This window comes from Macaca nemestrina, chromosome 12 (assembly GCF_043159975.1).
Source record: "Macaca nemestrina isolate mMacNem1 chromosome 12, mMacNem.hap1, whole genome shotgun sequence".
Classification (NCBI taxonomy): Eukaryota; Metazoa; Chordata; class Mammalia; order Primates; family Cercopithecidae; genus Macaca; species Macaca nemestrina.
Genome location: NC_092136.1, coordinates 84,450,373 through 84,466,751, shown reverse-complemented (window position 1 = coordinate 84,466,751; position 16,379 = coordinate 84,450,373). Strand labels below are relative to the sequence as shown.

The window sequence follows — 16,379 nt, the reverse complement described above, 5'->3', positions numbered from 1 at the left end:
ACTAGACAGAAGCTCCATAAGGAAAGGAACTATGTTCCTTTTTCGTGTGTGTGTGTGTGTGTGTGGGTGTGTGTAATGTCTGGGACATAGAAGGTACTTGAATTTAATAAAAACACACTTAGTCTTTAGACCAACCTGGTGACCCTTCATATCTTAAAGATAAGGTACATTCACAGAAATAATAAGTTTTATAGTGGGAATTCCAACTCAAGTCTTTGTGACTCTAATATCCATGTTTCCATTCACTATTATTCTCTCCTGATTGAATCACAACAAAGTTATTATTTAGTTAAAATATACTCTTGATACAATACTTTGCATTTCATTCCTTCTCAACCTAAATATCTAATTAAATTAAAACTGCACTCATATAGGGCTTAATTTTAAAATTACAATTAGTTGTAGATTTGAAGTTTTTCAGACATATATCCATAGCCTGTAAAACAAAACTTTTAGAAATAAAATAAAATTTTATTATATAAATCATACCAATCATCTGTTAACACATCTGTAGTAAATGGTTTTCCTTCCAAACATGATTGCCAGGATGTTACTTCATAACATTAGCCCTTTTTGATTCTGTGTGTAAAAACAACACAATGCTATGAAGAGCTGTGAGACTGAGAGAATTGTCCTTTATAAGATATTTACATAAATCTTATGTTCTGAGACAAATGTAGATCTGCAGAGGAAACAACTGCAAATAAAATTTTACAACTTAAATAACATTTAAACATTTACTATGCTCAAAACTAAAAAAAAAAATGTAAGTCCTTCATGAGGTACATAAAATAATTCATCACTTCCTTTTAGTATTTATCCATTATTTAATCTGAATGTTTGGAAGATAAGATTTTCTTAAAGCAGATTACCCATGATTATAACTACCTGAGGGACCTGTATTGTTGCATGTATGTATGTTTCACTAAAGGCAATCTGAGAATATGCGTTGGATCAAGATTCAGAAAATACAGACTTGGGGTTTCCATTTATTATACTAGTAATCTTAGTAAACTCAATTTATCCTCCCTGACCCTTATTTTTCTCAAGCCTGAAATGGGATTGAGATAATACTGGCTTATCAGTAGTTCCTGAATAGAATTATTGTGTGGAATCAAATTAGTTTACATGTTTGAAAAGTACAAAGTAATCCATATATGGAAAGGATGAGAGAAATTATTGAAAATAAGATATTCTAGCATAAACTGGGATCTTTCATTACCATTAGCATCGCCGTATGGTGGAGAAAAATGAGAGCTGTGTCTGTATATGTGTTAGAAGTAATTTTATGTGACACAGCTCACATAAATACTTAAGCAAATTTAAGTTAAAAGAAGATCTAAGAGGATCACCTTTGTGAAGATCTTGGCAAAGAATATCCCAGACAAGGGGAATATCTAGTGCCAGTATACACATAGGGTTTAGTGTAGCAACTATGTATACACATAGCCAATAAATAGCAGGTGTGGGTGTTTCTGTTCCCTCTCCTCTTTCTCTCTCATTTCCTCATTTCTGGGAGTCTGACATTTAAGGATAAATTTCAGTAATTCAATTAGCTAGTTACCACTCTAGTGGCAAATTTCTATTTGCCACTAGTCATGGTGATGGGGATTTCCTCTGGCTTCAGTGAATAATGCTTTGCAGGTTTATAGGCTCTTATTGGTGAGGGATAGATACCAAATGTTTTAGCTTCTTCTTCCATTTGTGTGTTCAAAGTTAGTACCAGATTCGAAATCCTATGAAAATAACCTGTGCCCCTCTTATCTCTGTTTTAATATGCTTACCCACACATGTCACTTTCTTTGTATCTAAGTAATTCAGTTCTCGAGCTAACCTTTTGGAGATGACAGGTTTTATGAGAAATGGGTTTGAGAGTAAATGAATGAATTCTTGGAATTTGGAATTCTGTTTACCCATTAAGTAAACTTAAGTCAAAAGTTCCAGGAAAATGTTTACTCTCTGGAGTCATCCAAGCATAAACAGTTCTCCTACTCTGCTCTGTGCTCAATTTCTTTGTATGCCACTATCCTAATTGTCATGGTTAGAAAAGTAGTAGTTAACCTTGATTTATTCCTAAATCTCCCACAGCCCCAATCCTTATTTATTCTATTCCTTATAATCTGTCTTTTATTTATAATTTCTACTACTGTGGTCTTTTTCAGAGTCTCATTATTCTTACCTGGATTTCTACAATAAAATCCCCATTAGTCTTCCTACTTTTCCTCTCTCTACTCCTATATATTTTCCACACCATTAACTTGAACCTTCCTTTAAAAAATATACATACGTGTGTGTGTATAAATATGCATGTGTATATATATACACATATATATGTATGTGTGTATGTGTGCATATATTAATATGTATACACATAATTTGCAAGTATATCACAACTCTACAACTCTCATTATAATCCTTCAGGGATTCCCTGTCCCCTACTGCTCCCTTATTCAAAATTTTGTTTGTTCACCAAATGCAATGACATCCCCTAGAAAACTGCTGGAAATGCAGGATCTTAGTCCCCATGCTAAACTACTGAATCAGAATCTGCATTTTCATAAGATCCCTAATTGATTTGTCTCCTTAGTCTATTTTGCACCTTAAGGTTTGAGAAGCACTGCTCTTCAGGATAAAGTCTGCATTGTTTCCCCTGGAACACATGGCCCTCAATGTGGTATCCCTTGCCTAACTGCCTATCTCAGATCCCACTACCCTTCATGCGTTAGTCAACTATAATCAATAACCTTTGGTTTCCCCAAATAATCTGAATTTCATCCTCCTGTTTCTTCATTGTGCCTGTTTTTTTCTTATGCCTGGAATAGCACTCAGTTTCCTAGTTTGATACTTCTCTAATACATTTCTTAACCTTTAAGATTCAGCTAAATGCAGATTTCTCTTTAAGTACTTTCCTTGATATTGTCCTACTAGACTGAGCCCATCAGGCTCCATGTTCTCCATATATTGTCTGCATCTTTGTTATAGCCTTTATCTGGTTATATAGTTAGCTTTTACATGTGCCTATTTCTTGCTAGAATGTGAATTCTTTGAGGACAGGGGAAGCTCTTAGTTGTATTTATAGCTGATCACTTACCATGGTACTGGTAGATGTACCACAAGTGTTGATTAATTCTTTCATTTAACAGATATTTGATAGCTATTTCACTGTTCAATACGTGAATGAGTGGGTGAAATTCTTCTTCCTCTAATTTACACACACACATGCTCACTTATACATACAACACACACTTATGTAGATATACGTGTACTTCTGTGTGTATATATAGACTTGTGCACATATACACAAATGTTTTTGCATATATACATATACACACATATGTACATGTGTATATATAATGTGCACTTCACAATAAATAGTTGTGAAAGAAATCTTTGTACTCTGATGGAGAAACTATTCAGTTAAGAGACAGGCAATTGGTAAACTTACCTGTGAATATTTGGTGAGCCTGAAGTGATACTTGGAAGTGTCATTTTTGTATAAAATAAATGGACTAATAGAGGTAAAATTCCTTATATACCCCTAGAAAATGGCAATTGAATCACATCTATGATAAACCAAATTATCATGATCATAATTTAAGTTTCTAAAATTGAAGCACAAAATACTTAAAAGATAATTGTACCTTTTTATTAAACAATAAGCTAAAGCAGTCAGATCAGGTTTTCAGTTTGATAAAAGAATGCCAACTCATGTTCACTTAATTTCTCAGTGATTTAATATAGCAGGATACTTTTGGGGGAAAATTATTTGACTTCATAATATGTATAGGACATATTTATCATAAATATACTATAAAAATAACAGTATTAATGTAGGATATCTTACTATTAAAACAGTAAAGTGAGTTAGAAAGGTATGCAATAGAAAATTTTTAAATGACATTATTCTCCTAAATTATCAGGAGAAAACAATTGGAGAGATAATATACTTTTTTTAAGTGGAATACATTATGTTTTACTCAACTTTCAGGATACAAACTTGTCTAGGAAGAGGTTCACAGCAGTTCTGCTACTTTTATGTTGATTTTCATTTCAGAGAACAAAGTGTATCAGTACCATTTAATGGCTTTATCCCAAGTAACCTACAAAAGGAACTTAAAAAACTATAATAGTTATTATTACTTGGAATTTGTCCAACTAGCCACAGATGACACCAGCACTATGTGTACAGGAGCTGAATGGATGTTATGTTATTCTGTGGTTAAGATCTGAGTTAAAAGCTTTAGAGACTTTCAAATGTTCCCTTCAAATTGTTCTGAAACCCCTAGACAGAAATGACTTAGAATAATCTCTTATACAACTTTACCAAGCAGCAATGTAGTCAGCAATAGAGTCTCCTCAAAGACCATTTAATTATGTTTCAAAAAAGAATATCCAAAAGTCAAATTTCAAGACATAAATCATACCATTTATTATCTACATCAGCAAGAATTTTGATTTTTGTATGAAAACACATTTCATAAAGTATTATTTTTTTTAGCTTACATCTCCCATACTTCATGTTTTTACAATGAGAAATATAATCTTTCATGCTGTGTTTAAGATACCCTAAAATATAATATTTGTTTTTAAGTAGAGTTCTAAATAGGACATTATAAGGATAATTTCTTGATATTCTTAATGATAAAAATTAAAAATATTTATTTGCTGAAGAAACCATAAATAAAAGTATACATTTTAAGCAAAATAAATTCTTCCTCCCTTTCTTTGTTTTGAGTCTCTTAGGATTTCTAGATATGGTGTTTTCTTGCAAGTCTCTTAAAATAAAACTGTCCTGAATTAATACACCCGTAATTTACTTAGCGATCTAAAGTTCTATTTAAACTGAGAACATATCTAATTGGTAGTCCTTCCTGGCTATTGCTTGATGTTGGCCATGGCACTTGATCTACAAAAGCCTGCACATTTTTTCATTGATTAACATTTGTCCCAAAATACATATTCATAGGTGTCAGGAAGACAGGGCATATATGTAAGTAATATCCATTGACCCTTTTCTTTGTGTTAGGTTTTGCCAGAATTTTAAGTAACCGAGAAAATCCTCCAATAAGAGAAAGCTCTATACAATTAACTTGGTGGCATTCCTTGTGTACTTCTCAGAAAACACTATTCAATGTATATGCATTTTTTGAAATTCAGGAAAATCATAAGGGCAAATTTGTATGAATTGCATATTTAATAGGTTGTAATTATGTCTTATCAAAAGCTGAACTTTTAAAATTCTTTATTCTTTTGGAAGTATGGTAATTGTTCCCTTTCCCAGGTAGTTAATTATAAATTTCAGGAAGAATTAAGTGTGCTAAATCTCTTTACTTTTTTTTCTTTGTCTCTATGGTAGCAGAGAGAATAGAAGTGAATTACTTTCAACTTGTTTCTGAATGGCATTTCTTTCTTCATAGGTTTGACTTTATTTTGGGGTCCTGAAATTTCAGGTATTTTTCACTAGCTGCTAATTTGTTAATTCAAGAAAGGTATCTTTACAAATCAATTTTTAGTATGTTTGGAAGAAAAAAGTAGCTTGTTTTAGAAGTCACAGTCTTTTATGTTTCCATGAGACTTTGTAGTTTATGATATAATAGAAAAGATCTGCCAGTGAAAAAATATTTTCTGTGGTAGTAATAATATCCAAATTTTCCTTTTTTGGAAGGAGAAAAGTACAGTTGCAGCCCATTCCTTTTTTCTCATTTGATTACTAGGATGCAATAACAGAATGCAAATATTAATTACATTAAAAATATTTCACAGAACTATATTTTTAAATCTTGTATTTAGAAGCTTAAATTATTGCATTTAGCTATGCATAGTAATAACTCAACTTTGGAGATTGATAGTGCTTCAGAGAATATTGGGATATGCTTCTGTAAAATACTAAAATACCATATTATAATTTTTAGAAACATTTACGACCAGTAATTTCAAGTAAGTAATACCCGGCTGCAGAATCAGTTTTGGCTCCCAAATTTAGTTATCTTAAATTGCTGCAGTATTTCAGACATTCTTTCCATCTTCTATATACTGACAAAAAAGTTACAAACCAAACTTAAAGTTCTTGACATTTTCTAGGCACTTTCATGTACTTTTTCTCATTTAATTTTCATAGTAACCTTGTGAGATAAATATTGCTATTTTATACTCAGATACAAGAATATAGACTCAGAGGAGCTAAGTGAAACAGGAGAAAGATCTCCAATTAATAAGATAGATATTAACATGTAAATTATATATTATTTATCTTATTACTATTAGAGTATATATCAGGCCCTTGGACATATATATTATATATAATATATATTCTATTATATGATATAATATATTATAACATATAATATGATATATATTATATATAGCTTTTATATATATAATATATATAGTTTTTTAATCCTTACAATAATTCCTTAAGCTTTTATTTTATTCCTTAAGTTTCATTTTTTCCACTTTATGGATGAGAAAACTGAAACTTACAGAGATTAAGAAATTTATCCAAAGTCACAGATGTAAAAAGTGAAAACTCCAGCATTGTAACTCGGGTCCAGTGGATTCCTCATGGTATTAAACTCTCTTCTGTACTACCTAGGGTTAATGTGATGATACAATGAGCTGAGAGTGCATGTCAAGTGCCTGGGATCTAATGGTGCTCAATATATTATTTCATTATACATCTAGGAAATACCTCCTGAGTCAAAGCCCATTGTCCTCTCCCCATTGATACCCTGAAATATCAAGTCACAACAGTGGTTTCCATTTATCATCTTTTAATGTGGCCGGCCTGAAAATTCAGAGCCTATTCCTCTCATTACTGTTAATCTGGGTAGCTAGGGGCTTAGAATATTTTAATGTGGAGTGTTTAATCTTCTTATGCACTAGTTAGCCACAGACTGCACCTCTGTCAACCTGGGCAAATGTCTGCCTGAAGTCACAAAGCATTTTGAAAAGTGTTGAGGATGACTCAGCACCATCATCACTACCCACTGAAAACCCCTTGTTCTCAACATCCTTTGGAGAATAGGTCAGCAGCATTTTCTTCATTTACAAAAGAGGCAAATTCATGGCTCCCCAGCATGGCTTCAGTTTTAGTAAGGATTTCCTCAGAAACAAATTAGGCCAACTTATTTTAAACATCTTTTGAAGCCTGAGAAAATAAAAAGAAGCAAATGGAAGGATAAGTCCAGGAAGGGATGAAGTCATATGTTGAGGAATATGCCCAAAGTTGAATGAAAAAAGTTAACACTAACCATGAGTATATTTTGCATTTTTAATTGACACATTGAACAAGGGAATACTCATGGGATGTAATAATAGAAGTCATTTTATTTTGGGGTCCCCAGTGTTTGTTTAAAATACCTTAATGTCAGTGGTCCTTACCCTGCCCTCTAAATGAAAATGGGTATTCTCATAACTTTCCATTTACAGGAAATGAAAAGTCTGACAATCACTTAATATCACAAATACAGTCCCAATGTATTAATTAAAATTGCTCAGTCCCACATATTAGTCAAAATTCTGAACACATTCCAGATGAAAGATTCTCTTTTTTCTACTATGGGGTCTTCAGATAGGACATCTGCTTTGGGGGAAGTGGATGCCATAGACTTCTCTTTTCATCATTTTCCTATTTACTAGTTGGATCTTCCAACTAGTAAACTTGGATCCTTCCAAGTTTGGAGCATAAGAGGGAAATAAGAAAAGGAGACAAGGAAAGTTCTTACTGAACTGGGATTGTTGTGTTTTTTGCCCTCCGAGCCTGACATATAATAACAATGATAAGAATAACCAAAAAGGAAGAAAATTACTGGCAAATAGTGCTGATTATGTATAGAAATAGTTTTAAGTGTTTTACTTTTAACTTTTAAAATCTTCATAACTATGGCAAAGAGAAGTAAAGTAACTTACATCGCTAGCAAACAGTGGATCTGGGATTTTAACGCAGCCAGAAAATGTGTGGCTCGAGTTTTTCCCTCATGGACACTTTCATGGGTCTTTGGAAGTTTCCCCTTCTGGGCCTAAGTCTCCTATGATGTGGATGATGCATTTCTTTAGCGTCAAGTTTTACAGCAACCCACCCTACATGGAGGGTTGTCTTGGCAGGTGTTACAATGGCTCCAGAATGAATCTTTTGCCTTAACAAACTGTGAGAGTGCAGGCTAACCCAGATGAAGCCACTTCTGACCTAGCATCCAATTTGCTATGTTATCTCATTGGTTAAGCTTCTTAGGTGAGAGTCAAATTCCAGTGTAATGACCTCCTAAACCCAAGGATGTTATGTTAAGCTCTAGGTGCAGTCCCGTTGAAGTTTCTTTTGCCAATTGTAGGTGATATGTAAGACTTCTCAACCCCTCTTCAAAGAAATTCTCCCCTTTTCTAAATCTTCAGTCATCCAACTTTTGTATACCAGCATTATGTTATATTTATAGATAAAATTTAGGATCCTGAAGTTGGTTCTTGGTAATTTATTTGAATATTGCACACGTGGTCTAGCCTCCTTTGGAATCTCATTTTTATATTTTGGTGTCTTAGGACCTCCAATGTAGCATTTTCTGCACATATTTCCACCTATAATGTATTTTACATTAGCACATGGCAATATTTGATTTTCTCTCTTTTTAAACATCTCACTCTGAAATTACATATCTTTATGGCAAATTAGAAAACTAATTCAATGAAAACCTTTATTTTGCCAAAATTTTTAAATACATGTATACACACATAAATCATATTTGTATGTATATATGTATCTATAGACACATGTGGATGATGCATAATGAACATATGTGTATGTAGACACATACATACAAATATAGATACATATTATATATCTGTATTTAGAAATATATGAAATTGATGATTTGGAGGCACTTTGGGAGTCATTTTTCCTCAAATTTTTTGAAAATTTTTTTAACTCTTGATGTGCTAGCGAGTATATTAGACTAGAAGTCAGAAAAACTGCTCTAGTAATTTTAATAACAAGAATTAGCTCATAAAAATAATTTTCAAATAATTAAAGCTTTATAATTACCCATTACATTTCTAAAGTACTTTACAACTCACAGTCCATTTGCACACACATTATTGCATGTCATTTTAGTTCTGCATGCAAAAAGTCACTTAGTTCTGCTCCTTGGGCTTCATTTTGACCTCTTTTTCTTCATCTGTCAAATCCTTTAGAGTCTCAGGGATGAGTAAGACAGCTGAAATGCTTGTTCAAAGATTAAACTCAGGAGGGCCTCTTGTGTGTTTCATAGGATCTGATCTGGGTCCTTCCATGTCCACTTCCTGATAGGACTCATTTATCCCACACCCAGCTATCCATTTTGTCTTGTGAAGAAGAGATAAAGGGAAAGGCTGAAGTCAGCTCTCTGTATAGCATAAAATCATTCTTTCTCCTCAGTCCCAGGATTCTGAGGTCTAGAATTGAGAAGTTTCTTGACAAGGCCAATAATGTCTTTACTTTGCACTATCAGATGGTCCACTGAGACCTTTAGCCTGTAACACCCTCTTCTTACACCTTCGCCTCCTTAAAACTGTGTTGGAAACCTGAAGTGTCTCTTCAACAAAGACATTCCTGAGTTACCCAGCCAGAGTTAAATACTTCCGCCTTTTGCCTCAATTCCTCTGTATGATTTTCCCTTACTCTTGTTAATGTCTTACTCCTGCCCCAAGAATGGCTGCATTGAATATTTTTGATCTGTCATGTAATGGTTTATTTATCCCATATCAGTAATATTGCTTTATAACTGCATCTTTATTAGTTTATTTTTTTTTCCTTAGAATAAGTACTTTTTTAGACACATACTGAGTCTTGATATATCCTTATTCCTAATACAATAACTGGCACTTAGTAATTGCTCAATAAATGCTTGTTGACCAACTACATGAATGGATGAATGGATAAATGGCCCTGTTGTTTAACCCTGTTTTAAACTCAGCACATTGTATTGTATCTCCTAAAAAGTTGGGAGCTTTTGGAGAATACGGATTATTTAAATTTTTATAGCTCTGAATTTTAAATCTCTCTATATACCCAACTTACCATTCATGGAGTGTATTTTGGCAAATGAGGGATGGGTAAATGAATGAACAAATATGTGTACAGTCCTATCATGCAACACTTCGCAATACCACACCCCCACCCGGAAAAAAAAGACTCCTTTGATTATGAGGATCATTTTACTGTGAACAGTAGAACAATAGAACCTTTCAGCTCTTACTCTGCTTTCAAAAGAACATGCTATTTTTTTTTTAATTATTATTATTATACTTTTAAGTTGTAGGGTACATGTGCATAACATGCAGGTTTGTTACATATGTATACTTGTGCCTTGTTGGTGTGCTGCACCCATCAACTCGTCATTTACATCAGGTATAACTCCCAATGCAATCCCTCCCCCCTCCCCTCTCCCCCCTCCCCCCTCCCCATGATAGGCCCCGGTGTGTGATGTTCCCCTTCCTGAGTCCGAGTGATCTCATTGCTCAGTTCCCACCTATGAGTGAGAACATGCGGTGTTTGGTTTTCTGTTCTTGTGATAGTTTGCTAAGAATGATGGTTTCCAGCTGCATCCATGTCCCTACAAAGGACACAAACTCATCCTTTTTGATGGCTGCATAGTATTCCATGGTGTATATGTGCCACATTTTCTTAATCCAATCTGTCACTGATGGACATTTGGGTTGATTCCAAGTCTTTGCTATTGTGAATAGTGCCGCAATAAACATACGTGTGCATGTGTCTTTATAGCAGCATAATTCATAATCCTTTGGGTATATACCCAGTAATGGGATGGCTGGGTCATATGGTACATCTAGTTCTAGATCCTTGAGGAATCGCCATACTGTTTTCCATAATGGTTGAACTAGTTTACAATCCCACCAACATGCTATTTTAATGAAATATTTAGGTCAAAATTTTATTTGTATGAATCATCTCTCACTCTGCCACACACAACTTTTTCTGAGGATGAATTGTCTATATAAGCCAATGTCTTATAAATGTCTATATAAGCATTTTCTAAACTCCAAAGCACTCTGTGTACAAGCCCCTGATACATGAAAAAATATTCCTACGTCTTTGGAGGGATGGGATGGTTTGAGAAGAAAATCTTTAGAGTTCTTGAGGTCACTTTTCAAGTTCTTTGTAGTTACATATTTATACAATCAATCTTAGGTGTAATTGTTCAGCATATTTAGCTAATGTTCTCAGAATATTCTGGAATGAAATATGTCAAGATTCTAAAGTGAGAAACAGACAACCAAGGAAGATTAAGAGATTTGAAGACATCAACCTGTCTTAGTGTCAGAAATCAGGTAATAATAGAAGACAAAACAGAAACACACATTTCTACCTTTCTTTATCCCATGCTGAGCACCGTAGAAGTTGAAACATACCTTATTTATGCACCTGTCATATTTTGTTTTTAAAACACCAAGACCCATTGATAGTTTTGTCTTTTAAGAGGACATGTTTTTAATGGTCAGCATTGCAAATCCCCGAATCCTGGTCTAGTCACGTATCATTAATCTACAGGTATAAACATCCTGTATAGATGAATGGGAGAGAAGGGAGGAGGGAAAGCTTTATCTTTAGGGGAATTTGTCTCCAACTTCTATCGTAAATCTTTGCTTAGAGAGCTAAGTTGTCCCTTGAGGGAATTCTAATGTTCTCCCTTGATTTTTGGCTTAAAAATTAACTAAGAGTTAGACATGAGAGTGTCCTTTCCCCTAGTGTTTATTCTGGTTCTAGCTGGGCTTCTAAGGAGGTGGCCTCCTACTCTTTTGAGTAGGAGGTAGGCCCAAACTCTGCTATGCCACAGTGTACACATTGAATGTTAAAAAAAGATAAGACTTTGAGGAAAAAAGAATTTTAAATCCCTTTCCTTTTCCACCTACTGTGGTGGGTTCCTTGACCCATATTAGATCTTGTCTTCTTTAGAAGTAGAACGAAGTGGTAGACAAAACATGAGGTTAGGATTTTCAATAACCACACTTAAGTGGAAGACTCTTTCGAGACCATCTAGTCTAGTGGTTGTCAATCTTTGCCAGCACTGAAACTCATAGGGAAATAACCATTTCCTGTTCATATTCCCAAGCCCCTAAAAGATGTCTCATCAGTAAATCAGAATGATAAATGATCTCAACTGCAGGGTACATCCCTTTGGTAGAGAAAACCAAATATTAAATTATTGGTGGAACTATACAGTTTGAGAAAGATCTTTGGGTAAATGTGACACTTCCTCTCTCCACATTGAATCATGGATCCAATACAACTTTCTCATTTTACCAATGAGAAAAGTGTAGTCTAAAGTGTTAAAGTGAGTTTTCCAAAGTTCCACAGATAGATCAATGGGAACACTAAACTAAAATCCAAGGTTCTAACTTCTGTTTCAATGTTTTTTGCTCGTCATTCAGTAGGATTAAAGAATAATTTATGTTCACAAGGCATCTGTCTTCAGTAGTCTTTTATGTTTGGCCTTGTAAAATCACTGTTAATATTCTTAGTTAAAACACTTACGAGAAGACCTTAGTGTCAGAAATCAGGTAATAATAGAAGACAAAACAGAAACACACATTTCCACCTTTCTTTATCCCATGCTGAGCACCACAGAAGTTGAAACATACCGTATTTATGCACCCGTCATATTTTGTGAATATGTTGTGTGTTCTAATTAGTAGCTTTCTTGCAAATTGTGATATAATGATCTGAGGAGAATCTATATCTATTATCTGTGAATTAGGCAAGATACTAACACTGTTTCACAGGTGTGACTACCAAGAGCATTTCATGGCAGCAAGCACATGGCCAAAATTAGCTTAAAATTGTGGTTATCTGACACAAGTCCAGTATACCTTCTGTACTCTGATGCTGCTGCATATCGTATTTTGTTTCAAACAAGAAAACTGATCATGGAGATTGATAATATAAGTTTATTTTTATGATGACTTTATCCATAATCACTCATACAGCATTTTAGGGCTTAGTGATGCCTTAAAAATAGATCAACCAAATAAAGTTGCTCTAAAAAGCTTACAAATCACAGACAAAAATTTTAGTGTGATAGGAGTACTGAATTCAGTATTTTATTCAGTTAAATCAGAAATGTTACGATCATTCATTAGACAAAATCAGATTGGATGATGACATGCCTTAACACCCATTAAAGAGACAGTCTAAAATAACAGAGGCAACTTCTTATAAAAGAAAGAGCATACATGGACACCAGAGTCAGCCAGAGTCTTGCTGCGATCTCAGAGATGCTGCTGTCTAGTAGGTTGACTTTTAGCCAAGTTGCTTAACCTCTCTAAGTCTCTGTTTTCTCCACTACAAAGTGAGCATAATACTCTTACTTATGTTTATTGTGGGGATGAGTAATAATGTGTCCAGAATAGTGCCTTGCATATTTAATTGCTCAATAAATCACAGCTGTGGTTTTTAATGGTGATTATTAACATTATCAGTATGCCTATATTATCTCTGAGAATACAATGAAAGAAATAAAAGATAAAGCATGGCTTATTAAAATCCTTCCCCCCCTTTTGGACTAATCAGTTTTCGTTATCAAAGGGGTGGAGCAGTATTGTTGGTGAAAGTAAAGCACTGTATTATTTTTAAAAGCCCATTAGAAGTAAAGTTACAGGAATTACAACAAACGTATAACAGTTAACTAGAGATAAATTTCTTTTGTAGAAAGAGGTGCCTAGAAAATGACTTAGAATGTCAAACTTTTGACTCCTTGGGAAAATTGTTTTATTTCTCTGCACTTCAGTTTTTGATGTGATAAGAAGGCCTCTAAGATCTGTCCCTTTCAACCCAACATTCTGGAGTTCTATGAAACACTCTAGAGAGAATCACCATAACTAGCTTATAGTCTGGAAACAGAGACAAATAAACAGTCATTCTATACCTTGACTCATGTGATTTCACAGGAGTACAGCATGTATGAGGGTTGATTAGGAGCCTGGAAGAGAACAGTCAACCTATGGGTTATAAGAGTTCTCAGGTGGTTGGTATTGAAGCCTGGAAGGTCATATGCTGAGACAGCCTGGTGCCAAAAACGTAGTCTTTAGAGTAATAAAAAAGGAAAAGGATAATTTCTTATCCTTTGATAAGAGTAGAAATTATGTACCTAGTTTTCTGCAGCATTGCACCAACAAAGCATTCTCTCTCTGCTATGATTATAAATAAGGTAATAAACATTGATAATAAACATGTCAGCTAGTATATATACATACTGGCACATAATAAATTGAATATAATATCATTTTTACTTATTTGCAGCAAAACCAAGGCAGATGCCCAGCCCAGAATTGTTCAGTGGAAGCCCCTGCTTGGATGCCTGTCCACCACTGTACTGTAAGTTTGATTATTCCAAGATTGGCCAGATTGAAGGATAAATGTTTTTATATTTTGGAATAATCTTAGTGGAATGAGCCAGAATGCTCTCTGAAATTTTGGAGTAGAGCAAATATTTTGCAAGGAGAAAGAATAACCTTTCAGAAAGCTTTGCATTATAAAAAAATACCAGTGATTAGGGATTCCATGCATTTTGTCGGAGTCAGGATAACTTGGAAAGGATTACTTTAAATGGGTTATTGATGAGTTAGAGTTGGAAGGTCATTAAAATGAATATATTTGCACATATATTTTTCAGGATAGCTGCATATTCAGCAATATTTGATTTTAGATGCCTTGAAGAAGGATGCTTTCTCTTTTGTCACTGTGTCAACTGCTTAATAGTGATGAGCACACAAACTTGCAATTTTCAAGTCTTCCTGGTGTAATAATAGTCTCTGCATTTGCGTAATATCTTCTACCAGAGAATTTTCCAGTGCCTTAGAAACAAACAGGTACTATGTCATTATCCTTGTGCTACAGATGGGAGATTTAAATGTAAAGGGAGTAAGAATAGTGCATCAATTGTAGCGCTGGGAACAGATCCCAGACATCCTACCTCTCCTTTCATGTACTCATGCTAGTACTCTATGCTCTGAAGGGTGTGAAGAAAGTGGCTGAATGTATGATATTCTGTAATACATGGATTGCCTAAAAGAAATGACAGTGATATCTCTTGGAATTATGTATACTGTAAATGACAGTTTGGCTCTCGTGAAATAATTTGTGTGTGATGGAAATAAGAAATTCGAAAGTTACCTTTTGGACATTCTCATTTGACTCCCCTTGTAGGCAATGGAAAAGTAATGTGTGGAGCTTCCTAAATATCCTTATCTATTGTTGAGGTACTGGGTGCCGAAAGATACGACTGGACTAACATAGCATGTCTTACAACTATGTTAGCAGTAAGCCTGGTGGAACCTGATTTTCACTCAGATTGTGTAAGAGATTAAGTTTTTCCCTCAGTTTTTGTTTATCTGTGGCAGGAAGAGAAAGTGGGATCACCTTTAGTGAAGGAGAGATGATGATGCTAAATTTTGGAGGTATTCTTGCTGTGCAGAGGGAGCCCAGACATGCTGGAGACTCAGAGAATAAAAATGTTAACATTTTGAGCAGATGGTCAGAGGAGAGTACATGCTTAGGGACTACTTATGATAGAGAAAGGAAGTGGTTTTTCTGTTTTTGTTTTTGTTTTTTATTTTTGAGACAGAGTTTTACTCTGTTGCCCAGGCTGGAGTGTAGTGGCATGATCTTGGCTCACTGCAGCCTCTGCCTCCCAAGCTCAAGTGATTCTTGTGCCTTGGCCTCCCCAAGTAGCTGGGATTACAGGTGCATGCCACCAAGCCCAGCTAAATTTTTTTGTATTTTTGGTAGATATGAGATTTTGCCCTGTTGAACAGGCTGATCTTGAACTGAGAAAGGATGTGTTTTAATAATTTTATTATTTGTTCCTAAATAGAACACTTCTTTTATTGTATCCCCGATGATATCATTTCATAATTACTGATTCCTACATCTGTTTCTCCATGGAGACAATGTATTCTTTGGGGTCCTGGTATATCCACAGCTAGTAAAATCCCTGGTACATGGCAGAAATTCTGGGAAGTTAAGTTTCAATGAGTGAATATCCTATATGTTGATTTTTCTCTTTAGTAAGTTTTTAAAAATTATTTTATAGCTCTAAGATTTCTTGGTAAAGAGGATTAATAATGGTATTTTACCATCTTAGATTGGTAGTTTCTATTTCTCCTCTTCATTGTTCTTTAACACTTTTCTCTTAAGAGAATATGATAGAATACATGTTTTCAGGAATTTTGTTTTCAAGCTACAAAATTTAGTAATTTCATTCAGCTGTGTCTAGTACCATGCCAATTGCTAGAAATATAAACATGAATAAGGTAGTAATCCTATGTAAATCAAATACACTCATGTATAACATCAATAAGAATTTCTGATCCTTTAATATACTGGTAATTTAAGC

The 16,379-nt window shown here is 34.3% G+C and overlaps 1 protein-coding gene across 16 annotated transcripts in view; it reads left to right on the top strand.

The window, feature by feature from the left end:
* The window catches only part of LOC105468849 (discs large MAGUK scaffold protein 2), a 2,241,192-nt gene that overhangs the window by 548,026 nt on the left and 1,676,787 nt on the right, over nucleotides 1-16,379 (top strand). For 12 of the 16 annotated variants that reach the window (XM_011719263.2, XM_011719258.3, XM_071075910.1 and 9 more), the window contains one exon: nucleotides 14,285-14,359. The exons of 3 other annotated variants lie outside the window; for them this stretch is intronic. In XM_011719263.2, the coding sequence (XP_011717565.1) occupies nucleotides 14,285-14,359 (75 nt within the window). Of the gene's footprint in view, nucleotides 1-11,265; nucleotides 11,317-14,284; nucleotides 14,360-16,379 lie in introns of those variants that run through there. One more of the 16 variants, XM_024788731.2, reaches the window with a different exon arrangement.